Raw genomic sequence first — 21,922 nt, 5'->3', positions numbered from 1 at the left:
ACATGAAAAGTGTTTTTGTGTTACATGGCTGCATAAAAGAGACTTTTGATCCGCTTCTTTTTTTGAAAAGTGAGACTTTTGAACAGATATTCATCTGGAAGCAAAACTTTTATGAGAAATTTTTAGTATCCCCTTGAAGTGTTAAAACCACTTTATTCAGTGATATTTTTTAAATATTTATAGTTTTTCGTTTAATAAATTTATTTAAAAAAAAGAAATTTACACTGTATAAAATCGATTATTTTCATATCACGATAAGTGTTTGGGAAAACTTAAAGCTGTAATGTCTCATGTCCACGAGTTTGGCATATGGCGGTTTCGCCATTTTTCAACATAGTTTTGGTGCGAAAAGGATAGATATTCAAACTGCTTCGAAGGGCGAGGATGATGAAAAAGGCTGTTTGAAAACGGTTATTAAAAATCCTTTTCATCGTTGTTTTTCAAATTTCTATAACTTATTTTTTCAATTCCAAAAAATACACCATCTAAATTCTAAAGCTAATCAGGAGCTGGAAGTGCTTATAGTGCAAAAAATTAGGAATATACTCAAAAAACTGTCCTGATTCACGCTATTGTTCGGTTTTCAAAATTCTATCTCCATAAAGTCGATATGCAATAAATTCCAATATGCGAATCTTTTTCTTTCGATTAGAAATTTATGTAAACTCGAACCGGGTAGATCAGCCTACCTTCTTCAAGCAGTGGAGGACAAAATTGGAAAAGATAAGGGAGCTCCCATGTAAGTTTAAGATGAAGATCTTTTTTGCGTACGGATATTTGGCATAACTCAAAAATAGATGTGACAAATGTTTTTATGAAAGTTCGTAACTTCCTACTTTGGACAAAAAGGTGGAAAATCCATAAATTTTGACATTATTTAAGTCATTAAGAAGCTTTAAAAACTGAGTACAAATTTTAGATCTTGAAAAACAAATTTAGAGATCAAGTCTCAGTAAATAATATATACCATCTTTGAATCGCAATTCGGAACTCCAGCTGCAGCTCTCATTTCAAAGTATTTGGTTCTGACCTATGATAAGGTTTGATTTTAAAAAAAATGCTTTCAAAAATCTAAATTTTTACAAATAACATTTATTTTTGGAAGGTGTAGCAAAGCACACCGGGTCAGCTAGTATCAGAATAAATTATAAAAACATTGTTATCACAATTATAGACAACGGCAAGGTGAAACATCTATTGTAGATTCCAGTTCGAGTACGAACAGTTAAAGAACAAAAACGTAAGTTCTCATTGAATTATTGCAACCTAAAAAACCTAATAATGAAATATGTTTATAACAGGAATTTTTTTAAACCGATCAGTGGATCGTAATAAATCGGTGTAAGAAAACGGAAAACCTTTCCTTGTTCTATTTCGAACACTACCCGTTCGCATACCACACAGATAATTTCATCAGACTCCATTCCGATTTAACAGAGGTTAACTGTAGAAGTGAAATATTTCACTGCCGATCGCGGTTGAAATGTTGCGCGACAACTTGATGTGACAGCTTGACGCGACGCTACACAGCTGAATCGCAGACACCAGATACCCAGACTGACCACTGAAGGCTGATTTTGGCGCTTGTTCCGCAGCGCTATCTACGGGTTATCGTGAAACTAACGGCCACATACACAAAAAAAAAAATCTCGATATATCACACACACATTTGCACTGTGCTATTCGTTTTTTTTACATCTAGCGATGAACACGGTCGTTTTTGATTACCTACTTTTGATAGAAAAAAATAACACGTCCATTACCAGGGGGCTCAATTGAGCCTTTTGGTGTGGGGGAGTGTGGTGGGCCGCTACATTCTACAAAAAAAAAAACACGATATATTTCGAAAACCTACTAAAGAACCGTTTTTGAATTGGAGCGCATTAACCAAATGTGGTAAGAATTCAACCATAAAGCTTATAAAAAATATATCGACTTCGACAGAAATGAAAATTGAATGAAAACTTGAGATTTTCTGCTCCACTTCATTATTAAGTTGTGGTTGAAAAATAACCATTTTATGACATCTTTGGCTTCAATTGTGAAGATCACTTTCAACTACAAGATTTCGTTAACCCCGAAACCTCCGTCAAGGGTAAGTTCAAGTTTCCCGAGTAGAAAAATATTGTGACAACCCAATTATTTGTAAATAGTTATAAAACGATATAGGACTTGTTGAGAAAACGACAAATGACATTGTAAAATCATTCCACTGATTGTATATTGCAAAACTACAGTATATTGAATGTGGCTTTAAATTATATTACTGTTTAGAACTGTTAAATCAGTTGAATGCACGAGATTCTTACAAAATTTTGTTGAACAATCTGTTGCAGTTAGAGTTTCTCAAAACCCTTCACCTAGCCGAATATCCGCATTTATAGTGGTTTACAAAAACTGAATAAAACAAAAGTAGAGGTAATATTTACAAAATTAGCAAACCAATGTTTTGTTAACAGAAGAAGCTTAATGAAAATCGCAACAACGAAATTTACCATAGAATCACCATCTACAACAATAAACAGGTGTCAGATTTTTATTAAATTTATTCTCCAATAAATCCTAAAACTTTCCTTTCTATGAAAAAATTAGTCAACTTCAATACCTTCTTTTCAAAATATCTAACTAAACTTGGATATCAAACTAGCCCTTTTACCGCCCACTGGAAGAGGCAGTTGTGGAAACAATATTTTTGGCTTCGAGATAATGCATTGTCCTGCAAATTTAGTATAATTTCTAACAGTGCGTTGGTTGACATAATGATGATTCTTGACAAACAATCTCAATCATCCGAGTCTGTTTAGTAAGAATAGCTTAGCTTTTCCTATTCTGTTGTTAAGTTATTTTTTCATTATTATTTTTTTGGTTAAATTTTGAACCATTTTTTGAATATCGCATGTGTAATTGATTTTATCCATGGGTTAAATAAAACAAACATGAATGCGTCACATCAAAATCAAAACATTAAATGAATTCACTCACACAGACATACGCTATTTGACATTCCATAAAACGACAAGAAAATAAAAATGACTTTCGTTTGCATCAAGATAGTACTGTTCTTTTACCATTCAAAATTCCTTTTGGTGGTGTGGAAAAGCATTGAAATCGATATATAAGTTTAGTTACAGCGAAATTATTTCTTATTTACTGGGCAGCGGTTAAGGAACATTAAAATGACCCTTATTCAAAATTATAGTTTTTTGAAGAAGGGATTTAGTTAGTAAACTAATTACCTTCCCGATAGGGTTTTAACAAAACTGTGAATCAAAGAATTTGGTTGAATGTCAAAGGTGAAAAAATTTCTGAAGCATTGAGAAATGGATTTGAAACAAATATTTTGAAATATTCCTAATTTAGTGCAGTTTTTCAACACTCTCTTGCTCTCGTGTACGGATTAAGATGGGGAAAAAGTCTAAGAACATGGTCGCTTTTAAGGTTAATTTTCCAGTCCAGTCCAGAATTATGCCAAATATCTCGTGAGCTTTCATTACACCACAATTACGTCGTATGAATCAAAACGTAAACAAACAGTTTTATTATGAAAAGAAAAACATAAACTGACATAAACTAGTCGCAACTTTTTTCCATTTAGAATATTTGTAGCCTTGACCACATATTCTATATGTAAAATACAAATTTAAAAGTTGTTTTGATAACTTTTTAAGCTTTTTTCTGTGAATTTTCAAGATGTTTCATACGACGTAATGAAAGCTCACGCGAGATGGTTATTACAGTTGTTTTTTGACATTTCTCACGCACATTTGAGCAGGGAACAATACCCGGTCGACAAACACGGTCGTTTCTGAGGTTATTTTTTCAAAAAAATTATAAGTTTTAGTGAAACTTCCAGCATTATACCACGAACACTTCCAGCGGCAAATAGGATTTAAAATGTTATCGATACATTAATCACATTTAAATATTATTCAGCTTTTTTTACATCGTCTAAACACGTTCCAATCAACCCAACGAGAATGTCAATAACTTATTTCACTCCTCGAGCCTATCTAGGTACGAGCCAAGATACAGTTAAGATAAATGAGAATTCAAGTTTTTCAAGGAGTTACATGTAGTTTGTCTTTTTGGTCGCAGTCAACCTTTCAGATTAAGACGAACAATTCCGAACTCAATGGATTATTTATAACATACATTATAATTTTCATGCTGGATAAATTAATTTTGAAATCAAAACTGATCTTAAAATTAATTGGCTCTGAACTAAGGACCGCTATAACGTTGCGTTTGTATATATTTTTTTTTTCATCTCAATCGATCAACAGTCATTGTTTGTATAACATTCATCTCTTATTATGATACAGTAAATTAAAGTAAACAATTATTATTATTATTATTATTAAGTTTTATTCATCGAACATTTTGTTTTAATGAATTATCTATACTAAGGATCTATACAAAACAATTAGATAACACGAAACAATGAAGACTGGCGTACTCGGTTGATGAATCGGCTAGATGGCTCCCCCAATTGATGTAGATGCTCAGCAATCTGGAACGTACGCATCATTGCACTCACTGGTTCATTATGTCCGTAAGATGTTCGGTGGGTTCGATTCGATAGCAAAGAGTGATGACGTAAAGTCCTCGAAGGAGCATTAAAGTTGAACATTCCTAGCAGGTTTGGCGATTGAATTTCTCCATTCAGTATTTTTGCGATGAATGATGCCTGTTGAGTTTTTCGGCGGCGTTCCAATGTTTCTAATCCCAGAAGCTGGCACCGGTCGGAATATGCGGGAAGGTTTTCGGGATTACGCCAGGGTAGATGTCGTAGAGCGAATCTAACAAAACGCTTTTGTACACGCTCGATTCGCAAAATCCAACATAACTGATAGGGAGCCCAAACAATTGCAGCATGTTCTGTAACTGACCGGACAAGTGCGCAGTAGAGTGACTTCAAGCACAATGGGTCTCTGAACTCTCGTGCTACTTTGGAGATGAAGCCAAGCTGACGATTCGCCTTTCTTATAACTGAAGTTCGTTGACTATCGAACGTAAGCTGAGCATCGAGGATAACTCCAAGGTCGTCAACTTCAAATACCCTGTCAAGGCGCTGGTTATCGATGTTATAATCATATAAAATTGGCGTTTTCTTTCTATGGAATGTTATAACGGAGCACTTGGAGATGCTGACTGATAGCTTATTAAGTCTACACCATTCACCAAAGTGATCTAGTAAAGATTGAAGGTGTGCACAATCGACAGTGGATTCAACTGGAACGAATAGTTTCATATCATCAGCATATCCTATTTTGGTTCCAATTTCCAAGCTAAGGATCAAGTCGTTGAAAAACAGAACAAACAGTAAAGGTCCCAAATTGCTCCCTTGCGGCACGCCAGATCGGTTAGTAAATGGAAATGATATGCTATCACCAAATTTAATCCTAATACACCGCTCAGTGAGGAATGATTTCAACCAAGAGATCATGTTGTCATGAATACCGAGCTTAGCTAGCTTAGCGAGTAAGATTCCGTGATCAATCGTATCGAATGCCGCTTTGATATCGGTGTATATAGCATCGACCTGTTTTTTTCTTTCCATTTGGTTCAGACAAAACGAAGTGTACTCTAAAAGATTGGTACTCACCGATCTGCCAGGCATAAACCCATGCTGTTCAGCGGCAATATAATGTGAGGAAGCGCGTAAGAGGGCTTAACTTACAACAATTTCAAAAAGATTGGATCGTGCCGATAAACTCGTAATGCCTCAATATTGCTTCACATTTCGTCGTTCGCCATTTTTGAAGACAGGAAACATGAAGGAATTTTTCCAATAATCCGGGAATTTACGTTGTTGAAATGATCGGTTATAGATTTGGGCTAGCGGCAACGAGAGAGCTTCGATGCATCGACTGTAAATAACAGCCGGAATTCCATCAGGTCCAGGAGCAAAAGAGCTTTTCAGTTTCCTTGCGGCATTTTCGATGAGCCTATCTCGATCTATCTCGAAGGTGTTGAAATCTATAGAATCCGCCGGGACGTGAAACGTGGCATCAGAGCACTCAGTTTCGGAAGAGACAGTGTCCAGGAAGACCGCCCTAAAATGCTCAGCAAATAAATTGTAACACGTGTCTGGAGAATCAGCAACAGCATCGTTGTCGAAGACTGAGGTAGGTAGGGAGATCGATTTTCGTTTCGAATTTACGAAAGTCCAGAAACTTCGAGGGTTCTTACGTAAACCAGATTGTACTCGCAGAACGTGGTGTTTGTGCATTGAGTCTGCGGTAGGCTGTGCTTGCTGCTTTAAACTGTTGTTGAGAGTCTACCGTTCGATTTTTCCGAAGCCTTCGTAAACATGCATTTTTTTCGCGTCGAAGTTGTCGCAAACTGGGCATGCTCCAAGCAGGTGTAACAGGACGTTTAAATCTGGGAACATGCGAATTCAACCAAGTACCAATCAAATTGCAGAAAGTTTCAGTCATAACGTCTACTGATGCGTTGCCGAAAACTGCATCCCAGTCAATGCTGTTCAAGTACTGTAAAAGCAGCGAAAAGTCCGTCTTTCGAAAATTTAACGGTCTACTCCTACGATCCGAAGTGTTTGGCGAGGAGTTACTTGCCAACACAGCAGCTGGTAAATCGAATGCGACAGGCGGATGGTGCAAATCTACAGGTACCAGAATGTCAGGGGCATTTCTTATTTCAATTTGTTCGTCACTCAGGCCAAAAAACAAATCAAGTGTCCGTCCGAGATGATTCCTGATAGAGTTGAGTTGGATCAGATTTAACGAATCAGTTCCATCGATCAAGGATGCGGCGGCGGCGCTTAAGGCGGCAACATTCATTAGTTTAGCACCCGTTTCGCTTTCAGTCCACATCAAACGAGGTTGGTTATAATCGCCACATATCAAAACTGACTCATCAGCAGTAGCACGGTTACACAGTTCACGTATAATGGCCACATGGGACTCGACAATGTGAACACAATTACTTTTGTCAGGTGGCACGTAAACAGCACAGAAGAGTATGTTTTTTTCCATTAATGGAAGCAGCAACACAGACTTGTTCCAGGTCAATCCCACATTCCGTGGTCACAAAGCTGCTTGGATGGCATTGTTTAATGGCAATCAAAACACCGCCAAAGTATTTTTTTGTACTGTTACGCGAGCTGCGGTCGCAACGGAAAACCGAGTAACCATTACCGAAAAGTTGGGCCGAGTTGAATGAGTCAGTCAAACCAGTTTCTGTCAGAATAATGACATCGTAGCTGCACTCGATGGTCGCAAGGTAAAAGTCTTCTGACTTGGTGCGTAAGCCTCGGGGACGTTCTGATAATAACACCAAGCTGTTTCATTCGTACGGGCAGATGAAATCCTTTCCAACACCCCCGACACGGGCCTACAAGTTAAAGATGCATGACTGGGTGAAATATTGAAATCAGACGAATACTTGCCACAGTATGGCAATTGGAAGTCTCCCCCTGAACCACCTGATTGATACACGGGACGACTTGAAGCAGGAACGATCGGTCGTTGGTGGTCAGAGAAAAGAACTTCCGAATTGCTTTGAGAGGTGCGTCCCGAGGTCCTAGTGAAATTCCCAGGAGTTGTGTCGACATCAAGATAAGTTTGTGCTAAACTACGGGCAGCATACGACGTATACGATGCGGTGCTAGAAGGCAGAGGTGCGTGACTCGGAGAAAAGCGTAAAACTGGAAAATACTTGCCGTGGCATGGCAATTGGAAGCCTCTCCCTGAACCACCTGACCGACAAACGGGACGACTTGCAGCAGGAACGGGCGGTCTTTGGTGGTCAGAGAAAAGAGCTTCCGAATAGCCTTGAGTGGTGCGTCCCGACGTCCAGTAGAAATTTGCAAGATTGGATTCGATATTAAAAGCGTCATTAGCAGCAGGCAGTAGCATAAAATTTTCATCCGTGTTGAATTGGGCGTCATAACGGTAGAAGTTAAACTGAATTAACGCGCTTGATGCGAGGCTGGAAGGCAGAGGTGCGTGACTCGGAGAAAAACTTAAAACAGGAGAATACTTGCCATTGTATGGCAGTTGGAAGTCTCCCCCTGAACCACCTGACCGATAAACGGGACGACTTGCGGCAGGATCGAGCGGTCGTTGGTGGCCAGAGAAGAGAACTTTCGAACTGACATGATTTGTGCGTCCCGATGTCCAAATGTGCGGCGGTTGAAATTGATCACTGTTGAAGGCCACGAAACTGTCGGGAATTAAAGACAAAAACGATAATGAAAATATTTGAGATAGAATTTCAAATACAAATAGGTGATTCAATCAAGACGGTTTTCATTTGGCTAAGTTCCAATCACTCCGGTTTTCCAACGTAATCTTCGTCGCCACCAGCAGTACTATTCGGTTCCACGTCTTTTTTAGTTTTACTTTGACACGGACGGTTGAGCAAAATAATAGGCGGCTGTTTTGTTTTCTTCCTAGTTGTTGTTGCCAATCTGCCGGCTGCCGGCTGTTTGGAGACAAAGAATATGTTTCGTACTGTCGATCCATATGGGCCAAATTTCCTAAAAATGAAAAATAATGAAATTTATTTTTGGAGCTGTGCACACTTAATCTTTTCTCCTGTGGTTGGGACGATTTCGTCCTGTATTTTCAACAGCTGAAATTACAGGACGATTTCAGGACAGAAAAACAGCTCAGGAAAACAATTGTCAAAATCACCTGTAGACTCTGAACGATGTTTTCATGTAATTTTCAGGGAGTTTCGAAAAATTTCTGGGAGCTCGAAACAACATTCTCCTGAGATTTGTAGTGAATTAAGGAATCCTTTCCCCCTTTAAATTTTTGTTATTAAAATTAATTCCGTTGCACTGTTTGAATGAAAAGAACACTAAGTTAATCCAAACAATTGTTATTTATTTCCAAATATTTAAACCAAAATATTTTTTAATAATTCTTTTTTTTTACATTGTGGACACTTTTAAACTTTCACAACACAACACGCCGGTGGGATTGTTCTCCTGTAAATAAACAAAACAAATTGTTACAATATTTACCAAAACGCCAGATGGTAATAAACCTACCGATGCGACACTGGCGAATCCTTGAGTTTCAAGTCCATGTCAGCAACCGAGTTATGCTGAATCAATCAACCATGGCCCAAGATCCGGGGCGAAGGAATTTGGCCCCAACCGAATCAGCCTACCAGTCGTGTGAAGCTTCTATTCAAGATTTTCGAAAGAGTTGGAACTTGATACAGGTCGCACGAAAGCATTGATCTGATTTTGATCCGCTGGCCTCACTTAAATATTTACTTCCCCAATTTTTCATAGGAAACTACTGCGGAACAAAACTTTAACTCTGCACGAGTATCAACCAACAAACGAAAACTGCAAAAAAATGTTTCGCGGTTTTGAAAGCGACGGTTGATAAATTTTTTAAATGAAATCAAATTTGAACGTCAACAGAGGAAAACATAGACTACTTGATGCGATATCACATAGAAGGTTGTGATATTACACTTCACGACGTATTCACGTCGTGTACATCATTTAGATGCCTTTTTGCAACAGAAATCCGTAATCCCCAGAAATAACATCGTCCATCGTTACACTTTTTTTTGCTGTGTATGGTAATTTTAAATTCCGATTCTGAATTACGACTTTTTTTAAATAAATTGAATTAGAGTGGCTCCAGAGAGTTGTTTTGGTCAAAACATTTATTTTTCTCAAATTTCTCAGATTTTTGTTACAGATTCAGAGCGCAGATTTGAGTTGGATTTAAATTTCACATTTTCCCTGTATTTTTTTTTTATTTATTCCTAATTTGTATCATGAATTCCCATTTCATTGATAAAGTTTAAAAACAGTGGCTCCAGAGAGTGTTTTCCTTTTAAAACTTAATTTGAATAACCTTGCGGTTGAGCTCACAAATTGCTTTTCAATTCCAGATACAACGATGTGCCTTTGGTAATGGATGAAGCGCTGTATAAAAAACTTCGCGAGGGAGACATCGATCATCTGCTGGCGCAACACATTGCCCATCTCTTCATCCGCGACTCCGTGTCCCTGTTCAGCGAGAAAGTTCATCAGAACGACAAGGAAGATACGGACCACTTCGAGAACATTCAATCGACCAACTGGCAAACGATGCGCTTCAAGCCTCCGCCGCCGAATTCGTCGATCGGATGGCGTGTCGAGTTCCGACCGTGCGAGGCTCAGCTTACCGATTTCGAGAATGCTGCCATCGTCTGTTTTGTGGTCCTGCTGACCCGAGTAATTCTCTCGTATCAGCTAGACTTCCTCATTCCGATCAGCAAAGTGAACGAAAACATGCAAACATCCCAGAAGCGTGGTGCGGTGCTGTCGGAAAAGTTTTGGTTCAAGAAGAATATCAATGGACAACGATCGAGCAGCAACAGTGGCCAACAGAGCAGTGGTTTGAATAATCAGGACAACAAATCGCAATCCGAACCCGGCGAAGAAGAGGAATACGCCCTGATGACCATCGATCAGATCATCAACGGGAAGGGATGCTTCCCGGGGTTGGTCCCGCTGATCAACAGCTACCTCGGATCGATGGATGTCGATGCGGATACACACTGCACCATCCAACAGTACCTTAAACTGATCCAGAAGCGCGCCTCCGGGGAGCTTCTTACAACGGCCTCGTGGATCAGAAAAGAAATCACCGAACATCCCGAGTACAAGTAAGTTTCCGAAATTCCCATTATCCTGAAATCAACTTTTTACTTGATCGAACTTTCCTCCTCCTCAGACAAGATTCAGTGGTGAGCGAAGGCATCTGTTACGATCTACTCAAGAATGCGCGTGACATTCAGGACGGCATCCGACCCTGCCCGGAGCTGCTCGGCAATAACATCAACTCCAAAACGACGGATAACATTCCGCCGGCCATCGATCTATAAATAGGTTCATTCCGAGCGTAGTTCTGGATACGGTTTGTTAGCTGAAACGGCCTTATGCTGCGCACACTGCTACGTCCTTCGTTAGCTGAGATTTGTGACAACAAATACGGTGAAAAATATTTTACAGTGTTTAGATCTTTAAAAAACAACACGTCGATTGATTTCCTACGATTTTCCAGTGCATCCAATCCTACCAACATCAGGGAAACAAATCGAACCGATCTGATAATGATAACTGGTTAATCACTTGTGTAACACATAGCGATAAATTTTAAAAACTGATGACTTCTCATCCCTTTCCAATGCCGATCAGGATAACTCGTTCGAACTTTGCTCTAGGGGGCATCAGATTTCTTGATGTGCGCCCCGTGCAATTGTTGGTGTTTTTGCTGGTGCGTCAATTTTTGATGGTGCGACCCGACCCGTGCTCGGGTCGGCCCGGCACCTTGTGTGTCATAAGCAATTGTTGGTATTTTTTGTGGGTGCGTCTACCGATCGGGTCGGTCCGGCCCGGCACCTTGTATGTCATCAAGCAATTGTTGGTATTTTTGGTATTTTTTGTTCGTGCATCTACACATCGGTCGGTCCGGCCCGGCACCTTGTGCGTCATCAAGCAATTGTTGGTATTTTTGGTATTTTTTGTTGGTGCGTTTACCAGTCGGGTCGGCCCGGCACCTTGTGCATCAAGCAATTGTTGGTGTCCTCCTTGGGTGCCAGCAAATTGTTGTTGCTTATCCTTAACGTTACAAGAGACGATAAATTTGAATCGGAAAGCACAACTTATCGGGAGCAAAATTGAAATTGATAAGTGCTAGGTATAGTGTTCCTGAGGATGAAAATCTCTCTCACGGGTGTTTTGATCGGCAAATTCTATCGGAGGATAACGATTTTTGGATTCCCTGACCAACATACATAAGGCTCGGTATTCCGGCATTTCGTCCTGCCAACCAAGGTTCCTTAGGGCATATCTCAGAAATCGTTTTTGGACTCGTTCTATTCTGTTTTTATGTACATTGTAGTATGGCTGCCACACTATACTGGCGTATTCGATAGCAGTTCGGATAAGACCAACATAAATCGAAACAATGGTGTAAGGGTTGTCCAGCTCGTGACAAATTCTGCTTACCATACCGTACATGGAGTTTGCTTTGGCAACGACTTGTTCAATATGTTTTGAAAAATTGAGTTCCGCATCTTCCGAGAAAAGGTTATCGTGCTACATTTTGAGGCATTAATTTTCAATCCAAATGCGCTGCAGCACTCAGAGAACCTATATACCGCGTTTTGTAGAGTCGAGCAATCCTTGGTGTTTCAAACTGGAAGGAACATTTTCAGATCATCTGCGTATATCAAAACATACACGTCACGCAACACTCCAGGGAACTCGTTCATAACAGTGATGAAAAGAAGGGGTCCCAAGTGACTCCGTTGTGGTACACCACTGTTAACCGAGAATACGCTGGATCTCGCATTCCCAAGCTTCACGAATTGTACTCTTTCTGTTAGGTATGAACCAATCCACTGCAGGCAAGTACCGGTAATTCCATTTTTACATAGAACTGACAGGAGAGCATTAATGTCGATCACGTCAACTTGTGATCCCTGCATCATCCATTTAGTAGTGCGAGAAACGAATTCCGCCAAGTTCGTCACTGTTGAACGCTTTTTCAAAAAGCCGTGCTGAAAATCTGACATCTTTCTTTCTAACCATGGGTACATTTGATCGTAAATTATGCTTTCGAACAGTTTGGGAATCGCAGAGAGAATTGCTACCCCACGGTAGTTTTCAGCAGGCAGTTTAGAACCATTCTTATGAATCGGCAAAATATGTGAGATCTTCCATAGTTTTCGAAACCGACCTTCACGAATTGAAGCAGAGAATAGCAATTGCAAAGGCTCTTCGATGCCGGTTACACACTTTTTGAGAAATGAATTTGGAATTCCATCAGGTCCACTTCCTTTGGACTCATCGAGCAGTAAAATTTTTCGTTGAATGTCGGTGATCGATACTCTCAATTCAGGAATAAATTCGGTTGCGGCTTGGAATCGTAGTTCTGTATTTAAATCGTTAGTGCTGTAAATACAGCGAAAATATTCGGCGAATAATTCTGAAGCCTCATCCAAAGTATTTGCCTTTTTATTGTTGAAAGAAATATTTTTCGGGATTAAATTCGTCTTACGTTTGGAGTTGACGTACTTCCAAAAACGTTTCGGTTCTGTTTGAATATCTCTTTGAAGTTCGTTTAAATACGTTATACGTTGAGCTCTATGCAAAGTGTTGAAAGCATTGGCCGCAAATCGGTAAGCAGTTTTATCCGGCTGAGTTTTACTTCTACGATACTTATTATATTTCTTTTTCTTGTCTTTATGAAGACGAATTGTTTCGGCGTTGAACCATTCCGGATATTTGGTTCGATTCGGTTTCTCTATGAATGTTCTACAGTGTTCTAGCAATATGCCGTAAACAACATAGTAGAAAGACAAGACGTTAAAATCAATAGATAATATGACATCCGGATGTAAGATTCGAGATTTCAATTTTCTGCCTAATACCTAATAATTGTTCGTTTTATCCTGTATAGGAAGTAAAAAGTCCGCCGAGTTGTTCCGATCGCTAGCGAACTCAAAATATGGCAGGTACACGTCCTGATCATGAATTTTCAATTGTCCCGAAAAAGCCCTGAAAGGTGTGGTTCGAGTCGAATTAGCAAACGATCCTGAAGAACCAGATTACGGATGTTCATCTTCGGACCAGTCTCTAATGCATGCGGTACAAATGTAACTCTGTAGTGGAAGACAGGTTTACCGGACGATTGCCTCCAAGGAACCGACACTGACGGCTAAACAGAAGCGATTCTTCAATTTTCAATTGTTTATATTATTGCCTATAACGATGTAAATAAAGAATTAATAGTTGAAAATATTCTTTTTTCCGAAGAAAATCCTTCTTACTTCACTTTTGCAGAGAAATTATCAGAATGCATGGGCATCCCCATGTCAAAATATACAGAATTGACTAACTGGCTGAAAGGTTCCGAATGTGTAAAAGCTTTTTGCTCACGCTCTGTGGAAAGCGCCCAAACATAAAACTAAGTGGAGACACTTTTCTTGAACCTGTATGGATTTTTATGCAGAACAGAGTAACTTTGTTACGAAACGCACAAACTGACAGCTCGCCCTGCCGGGCTGCCAGTAAACCAATCTCTCCAACGGAAAACACACTACAATCCGCTTTTTCAAAGCTGCGCTGCTGCCATCTGGGGTAGTACGATGTAGCGTGAGCAACATTCTGGGTGAACGATAAATTATAGACAACTTTACATTGCTTCGAGTTAAGTTTTCATAAATCCAAATGATTTTGAAAAAAAAACACTCCTTAGAAAAATTGGAGTTTGTTTTAAAGTAAATTTAAATAAATTAGCCTGGTAGGAGAGTCAATTCTATCTGATAGTTCCATTTTAAAAAAGTCAGTCGGTCAGAGAAACTAACATGGGGCCGTTTCGATACCACCTGGACAACTTAGGGGGGAGGAGGGGGTATGAAAATGTCCACGGAGAGGGGGGTAGGGGTTTGGGTAGTGTCCACGTGGACATACTTACTTTCAAAACATTTTCTAAAGGTGAATAAATATTAAGATGTTTTAATCAAAATCTTAAAATTGCAAAGCTTTCCAGTTTAAGTTTAAGCAACTAGTAGCCACTTGAAAGCAAGCTATAAATATGATAATTTTGAAATTAATAATAATTATAATTAATTCAAATTAGATTAAAAAAAAACAATTTCAAATCTGTCCACGTGGACATACGGGGAGGGAGGCAGGGGTTTGCCAAATGTCCACGGAGGGGGAGGAGGGGGTCAAAAATCTCATTTTTCTGTCCATGTGGTATCTGAACGGCCCCTATGTGAATCAATCTTTTCGTCCATTTTCTTAACTTTTAATTTTTGCCAATAATCTATATTTTTTTATCATATCTTCATATTAAACTTTATGCGATTCTCGTTGGTCTATATAAAAGAACGATTTTCTCGTTAATTCTTGAAACTATAACTATTGGATTTGGTTTAGTTATTACATTTAATAAATACGTTATATAAAAATTTAAATAGTTTCAGCCTAAGACAGTATAAAATGTTAAGTTTTAATTTAATATTTTCTACGGCTAGTGGTTGTATAAATATAATTTTCAATAAAATTTTCCAAAAAAAAAAATGAAATCATGAGTTCCGATAAAAATACAAAACATTTTATAACCCTTGAACGATGGCAATTGAAAAGCATTTAAGTAAACTTGAATTGTGTAGTAATCCAAGAATATAATTTTTTTCATGTCAACCACCATCAAATATAAAATTCCGCTTTCCAGCTTTAAAATTATTACGCCTGATTGTATGCAGCTGCAGAAGGAAACCTAATAGAAAATAGCAAAAATTTATGTTTTTTCGAATAAAAAATTCTACTTTACCAATTGTTGAGTCTTTCCCAAATTTTAAAGGAACGTACGTTAATTGACTACTCTTTTAACAAACTGCAATTGAAAATGTGCATTTGGCTCGAGTTTTCATTCAAAAATATGTGAAATACTCAGAATAGTTTTTGGAGTAGTAAAAAATTGACCTTTTTTATTATTATTATTATTATTATTATTATTAAGTTTTATTCATCGAACATTTTGTTTTAATGAATTATATATACTAAGGATCTATACAAAACAATTAGATAACACGAAACAATGAAGACTGGCGTACTCGGTTGATGAATCGGCTAGATGGCTCCCCCAATTGATGTAGATGCTCAGCAATCTGGAACGTACGCATCATTGCACTCACTGGTTCATTATGTCCATAAGATGTTCGGTGGGTTCGATTTGATAGCAAAGAGTGATGACGTAAAGTCCTCGAAGGAGCATTAAAGTTGATCATTCCTAGCAGGTTTGGCGACTGAATTTCTCCATTCAGTATTTTTGCGATGAATGGTGCCTGTTGAGTTTTTCGGCGGCGTTCCAATGTTTCTAATCCCAGAAGCTGGCACCGGTCGGAATATGCGGGAAGGTTTTCGGGATTACGCCAGGGTAGATGTCGTAGAGCGAATCTAACAAAACGCTTTTGTACACGCTCGATTCGCAAAATCCAACATAACTGATAGGGAGCCCAAACAATTGCAGCATGTTCTGTAACTGACCGGACAAGTGCGCAGTAGAGTGACTTCAAGCACAATGGGTCTCTGAACTCTCGTGCTACTTTGGAGATGAAGCCAAGCTGACGATTCGCCTTTCTTATAACTGAAGTTCGTTGACTATCGAACGTAAGCTGAGCATCGAGGATAACTCCAAGGTCGTCAACTTCAAATACTCTGTCAAGGCGCTGGTTATCGATGTTATAATCATATAAAATTGGCGTTTTCTTTCTATGGAATGTTATAAGGGAGCACTTGGAGACGCTGACTGATAGCTTATTAAGTCTACACCATAGGTCGGCAACCTGCGGCTCGCGAGCCGCATGCGGCTCTTTGGATGTATAATTGCGGCTCTTAAGCTCAATGTGTGAAAATTTTGAAAATCCTCGAAATTTTCTAGAGTAAACGGACGCAACATAAGTTCCTCCAGTTCAGATAATATTTCCCAGGATTCAAAAAGAACTACTATAAATAGAACCAATTAAAAGCATCTTGTCAGATTGCAACCCAGATGAAATTTAGTAATCAGTGAACGTTCTTCATAAAAGTCTGATATAGCATTTGGAAGCGTGGAGAAACTTTTCTTCGGGGCACGGGAAGTTATCCGTTAAATTTAATTTTCTGATTTAATCGGATAAAAACCGAGCATTTTTTAATTGTCAAATAAAGTCCTCACTGTTAAGATTATGCAATTGAGTTTGTTTTTCTTGAATTGAATATTTTAAAAATAAATTTGCTTTACCACCGTTCTGATCAAATATGAACATCAGATGATGACTTTAATAATGCTTTGAATACTGATAATAATTGTTTTGTGCATTAAAATTTCTTTCTTAATTTTTCAAATATTGAATTCCATCTTTCAATGTTCCTTTTTAAATCCATGAAAAAAATCAATTTCTTCGTTCTAATTTTGAACATGAGTTCAAGTGAACAAAAGTTTCAAGTTTGTTAATAAAAAATTTTGTCTGAGGGCTGGTCTAATTTTAGAATTTCATGTATAATATGCATATTTTTAAGAATTTATTCGAAGGAGAAACTTTACTTGGTAAAGAAGCATTTTCCTCCATAAACATCAATATATATTAGACCGCTGCAAAAAATGACTTTTTGCTCCCATATGTTTTTTCGATGCCTTTTAGGTCACCAAGCATCAATGTAAAATTTGAGATGATTTGGTTGATTCCTGAGTTAGCGCAACGCGTTTCAATTTTGTATGGAAATTTGTATGGAAAAAGAAATTTTTGCACATTAAATCATCCAGAAAATTCAATTAAGCTTGAAATGAAGTCGGTCTTTCATTTTTAATTTTGACTATTCTTAGGCTTCATTTTTTGCTTACATGACAAGCAGCTAAGACTTTCATGAAAAAAGTCATAACCATTTCAAAATAAAAAATCTGAATCCATTGGAAAGTATTCAAAAATGGCACACTTTGCTTGCTAGAGCTGTTAATAATTTTATGAAATGTTATGGCAAAGGTTATATTAATCAATAAATTTTCTGGCAACGCAAAGCAGATTTTTGAGATTTTTTATTTCCATCCTACTATTACACAGCTTTCAAACGAGCAGTCAAAAACGATAAAATTAAAAAATGAATTTTGAAAACAAAAATTTTATATAACATTGAAAATCTTTTCTGGGGTACAATTCAGGTTTGTGTTTTGTTCACATGAAATGTACTGCAAGAATCAAGGAACATTTTTCATCCAAAGTTATATTTTTTGGAGCTTTCAGAAAATCTCTGGCGATTTTTGAATGAAAAAATTTGTTTTCCCATACAAATTTCCATACAAAATTAAAACTCGTTGCGCTTATTCAGGACTGGATGGATCGCTTAAAAAAAATCTATTGCTATTTCTGGCAGCAAAAACAACCAAAAAAAGTTATGGGAGGTGTAAAAATTTAAGAATTTGAAGTTTCCATACAAAGCTTGCAGCAGTCTAATATAGGCTTGCCAGATACTTTCAGAAAAAAGCGGGACATTTCACAAAAAAATGCGGGACACAGCCGAAAAAAGCGGGACATTTAGAAAAATCTTTTAAAAACTTAATTGTGTAGCCAAACTTATACGTTTACCATCAGCCAAAGTTGTTCATAGGAAGTACACTAAGGTTTTTCTTTAACGCAGATTGATATTGCTCAGTTTTTCGTACACGACTTCTATTTGCATGTTTTTTTTTTGCCATATGCACCGTTATTTTCTACGGTTCTCAAAAATTATCACGTTATTTGAGAGAAAATATTCCAAGTCGTACATGTAAATGGCGGATTTTATACCGCGTGTGAAATTTGTATAAAAATTAGTTTATTTGGTAATTTGTTTAAAAATTTGAAAACTCAAGAAAACTTTTATCTTTATATACTTTGGACAATTGAGTCGAAGAATGTTGTGCATAATATAAGGCAATTTAACTAAAATTCCGACCAAAAAGTTAATCTCTATTATTCTATAATCTATAATTATTTGGAACCAACTCGTACCATGTTTATTCATTGATTGATTTAACGTGCCTCAAGAACACTCAACTGAATCAGAATCTCAGTGTAATGCTAAGAAATTTAGATTTATTCAGTATTGTCTTATATAAACTATGAAAAACTACTACTACTAATTTTGAGAAAAAGACGTATTTGAAAGATTTTCTGTTCATCACAGAATACAAATTGAAACAAAAGTTTTATTTATTTCCAGTTTTAGTCAGTAAAATTTGTAAAAGTTTTCCAAGAAAAAAAGCGGGACATTTTGAGGAAAAAGCAGGACAGCGGGACATTCAACAAAAAAGCGGGACATGTCCCGCTTTTGCGGGACGGATGGCAACCCTAGTCTAATATATATTTTCTAATAACTTTTACATCTTTTTTTTTAAATTCTAAACCTAATTCCTAATTCTGCAATTATTTTTAAAACGTCATGCCTGTTCTAAAAGTTGATTTCTAATTCTTTATCAGAGTTTTGGTTTTGGTTTGTTCTATGAAGTGATGATCAAAATAACTTAAAAAAACTAAAATTTGAGTTTAAATATCTGTTCGTTAAAAAATGAAATACAGCGAAGCAAAGCCAAAATTCGATGTCTATTATCATATAAGATTTATTATTGTTAAGGGAGATCCGAGATAGCTATCAAAACTTTCATCGGATCCCAGCATATTTCTACATCATCGGTTGAATCTATTCTTGACGATTCCAAAAATCTTAGATGCTCTGAAATACAGAAAATCTGTCAAGAAAAGTATTTTAAAAATATTTTTTCGAGTTTTTGAAATATTAGAAATTGTTTTGTTTTGAAATATTGAAAAATAAGAATAAATTATTCACACAACGAATCTTATATAATTAAAATTGGTTAAGATTTTCGGCCAGGGAACCGCCAACAAACTACTATAATGTTTAACATTACAAATTCGCAAGTGAAAACTGAGAATTCATTCAACAAATTAAAATATCTGTTTGAAAAAATCAAATAGATTAAATTTCAAATCACTAATTGTATAAAAATTTAAAATATGAACTTGTGAATTCATAGAAACTTTGACAGAAGGATCAATCTGAATCCATGATATATTTGAAACTCAGAGGTTTAGACATTATTTGTAAGATTTCATAAGTATGGAGAAGACACAACTTGGAAGGGCTACGATTTTGAACAGAATAAAAATTTAAACTCAAATTTTCGTTATCAAAAAATATAATTTTTGAAACCTTTTTTTTTAATTTTATCAGAAATCAAAACGAGTACTAGAGAGCTGAATCGGAATGCTTGTAATGATAAAAATTTAAAAGAAATTTTATAACCATTTTTTTATAGACTAATTTTTTGACTATTTTTTTTTTCAATCCGTAAAATAACCATTAATGAATTAAAATTTGTTGGTTTATTTATTCTAAGGCTCGAAAAATATTTATCTATTTAAAATGATAGTTTTACGCGCATAACAAACAAATGAACCTCAATGGATTTTAACGGATGTTTAAAACTTTCTACAAATAAGCCTTCAATTTTTTTTTTTAAAAAAATTGAAGGCTTATTTGTAGAATTTGAAGAAAACTAATAGAGACAAACCCTCGTATAGTTTTTTTTATATTAATTTACATCTTGTAGTATGCATTTTTATGATATAAAATTTGCAATGCTTCTATTTAATATTTCAACAGAACACATCGAAAGTCTATTTTTTTTATCTAGGAATAGGTGTAAGAAAAGAATTGCACCAAAGTTTAAAATGATAAATTTTATCAGGTCACAATGGTAAATCGCCAAAATTTCAACGTTACTAAGCTGCACCCGTTATGAAAATGTGTTGATTCAGAAGAATGAAAATCTCTTCCGTTTGCCAATAAACAACGAAAAGCTGTGGCGTTGTGAAAAATGGTAATAAAACTGAGTTAACATCAGGATGCATGTATCTTAGCAATAACCATTATTTGTAGTAAGGATAAAATGAGTTGCGGCTCTTTGAAACTTGGACATTTCCTTAATTTGCTATTTTTGGCTCTTCTGTCTCAAAAGGTTGCCGACCACTCTACACCATTCACCACCATTCACCAAAGTGATCTAGTAAAGATTGAAGGTGTGCACAATCGGCAGTGGATTCAACTGGAACGAATAGTTTCAGATCATCAGCATATCCTATTTTGGTTCCAATTTCCAAGCTAAGGATCAAGTCGTTGAAAAACAGAACAAACAGTAAAGGTCCCAAATTGCTCCCTTGCGGCACGCCAGATCGTTTAGTAAATGGAAATGATATGCTATCACCAAATTTAATCCTAATACACCGCTCAGTTTTTGATGTCGATTTGCGATGCTTCACGGTACATACAGATTTTCTCCTATAGCTCACAATAATCTCTGAACCTTCTACTCCAAATCTGTATCCGTCATTTTCTGAAAATCCTAACCAAATCAAAGAAAATAATGATTTATAAGAAGCTAGTATTTCCACCCGTTTGTTTACATTTTCTTGCACACACACGAGCTGTCAAAAATTAGCTTCGAAATCGCGAATAGCTATAGTAATATTGTCAATATTCTTCAGATAGGTAAAGTAAAGGGTGTCCACGATGAAATTGCACAAACTTTTTAACCGTTAGGTAGAATTTTATGAAAGTTTGGATGGATTTAGTTCAAAGTGCATTGTTTACATCCTGCAAGTTTTAAAGTCATACGTGATCAATACGTCATACGGAATTGAAGTCGAAAGAACAGCTCGTGCGTGATAAAATCTTGCGCATTCATCACGAGAACTAGGATCTCACCGCATCGTTCCATCGCTAAAACTGTCAAAACCAAACTGAGAAAAAAAACAAAATTTTGGTCAGTTTTGAACAGGTAGTATGAACTGTTTGGCATGTTTCAAAAAAAATACTGTAAAAGTTTTGTAACACTTTTGTTCGTTTGCATCATGAAAAAATATATTAAAAGTTAATTGCTATTTCGTTCAAACTGTGCTTAATTTTGGACAATGGAATGCAAAAGTGATACTTGAAAGATGTCTAGAATCAGTTCTGATGGGTAAGGCTGATCGTCAAGAATGTTCCTAATTGAATATATCCGATTCGTCCTTTGACGTCCAAGAAGTGCAAAAACTTATTGATGAACTGTTAGTCTGACTCAGTAGTGAAAAAATAAAGGAATGATCACCGGTGCTTTTAATACGGTTTTAATTAGGCCGGAACTAATTTCAAATCCTTCTTTTGTCACTCGGAGTTGGGTCATCGCGAGGGGGGGAACAATAAAAAATAATGCGAAAAACAAATAAATTGGAATAAATTGCACGAAAGCTTGTATGCAACCAAATTGCATACAATATTGTTGCATAACACTTATAAATCATGTATTTTTTTATCGAAAAATTTAATAAAATCAAGAATACAAAATGT

General features: G+C 36.8%; 1 protein-coding gene across 2 annotated transcripts in view; it reads left to right on the top strand.

Moving 5' to 3' along the window:
- The window catches only part of LOC129754550 (glutamate--cysteine ligase-like), an 82,355-nt gene extending 71,158 nt beyond the window's left edge, over positions 1 to 11,197 (top strand). The window contains exons 7-8 of one of the 2 annotated variants that reach the window (XM_055750688.1): positions 9,889 to 10,647; positions 10,716 to 11,197. In XM_055750688.1, coding sequence (XP_055606663.1) covers positions 9,889 to 10,647; positions 10,716 to 10,866 — 910 coding nt within the window. In that variant the 3' untranslated portion in view covers positions 10,867 to 11,197. The remainder of the gene's footprint in view (positions 1 to 9,888; positions 10,648 to 10,715) is intronic. The other variant, XM_055750689.1, reaches the window with a different exon arrangement.
- The last annotated feature ends 10,725 nt before the right edge of the window (positions 11,198 to 21,922 follow it).

Source organism: Uranotaenia lowii, chromosome 3 (assembly GCF_029784155.1).
Source record: "Uranotaenia lowii strain MFRU-FL chromosome 3, ASM2978415v1, whole genome shotgun sequence".
In the NCBI taxonomy this organism is placed as follows: Eukaryota; Metazoa; Arthropoda; class Insecta; order Diptera; family Culicidae; genus Uranotaenia; species Uranotaenia lowii.
This window is presented reverse-complemented; position numbering and strand designations above follow the sequence as displayed.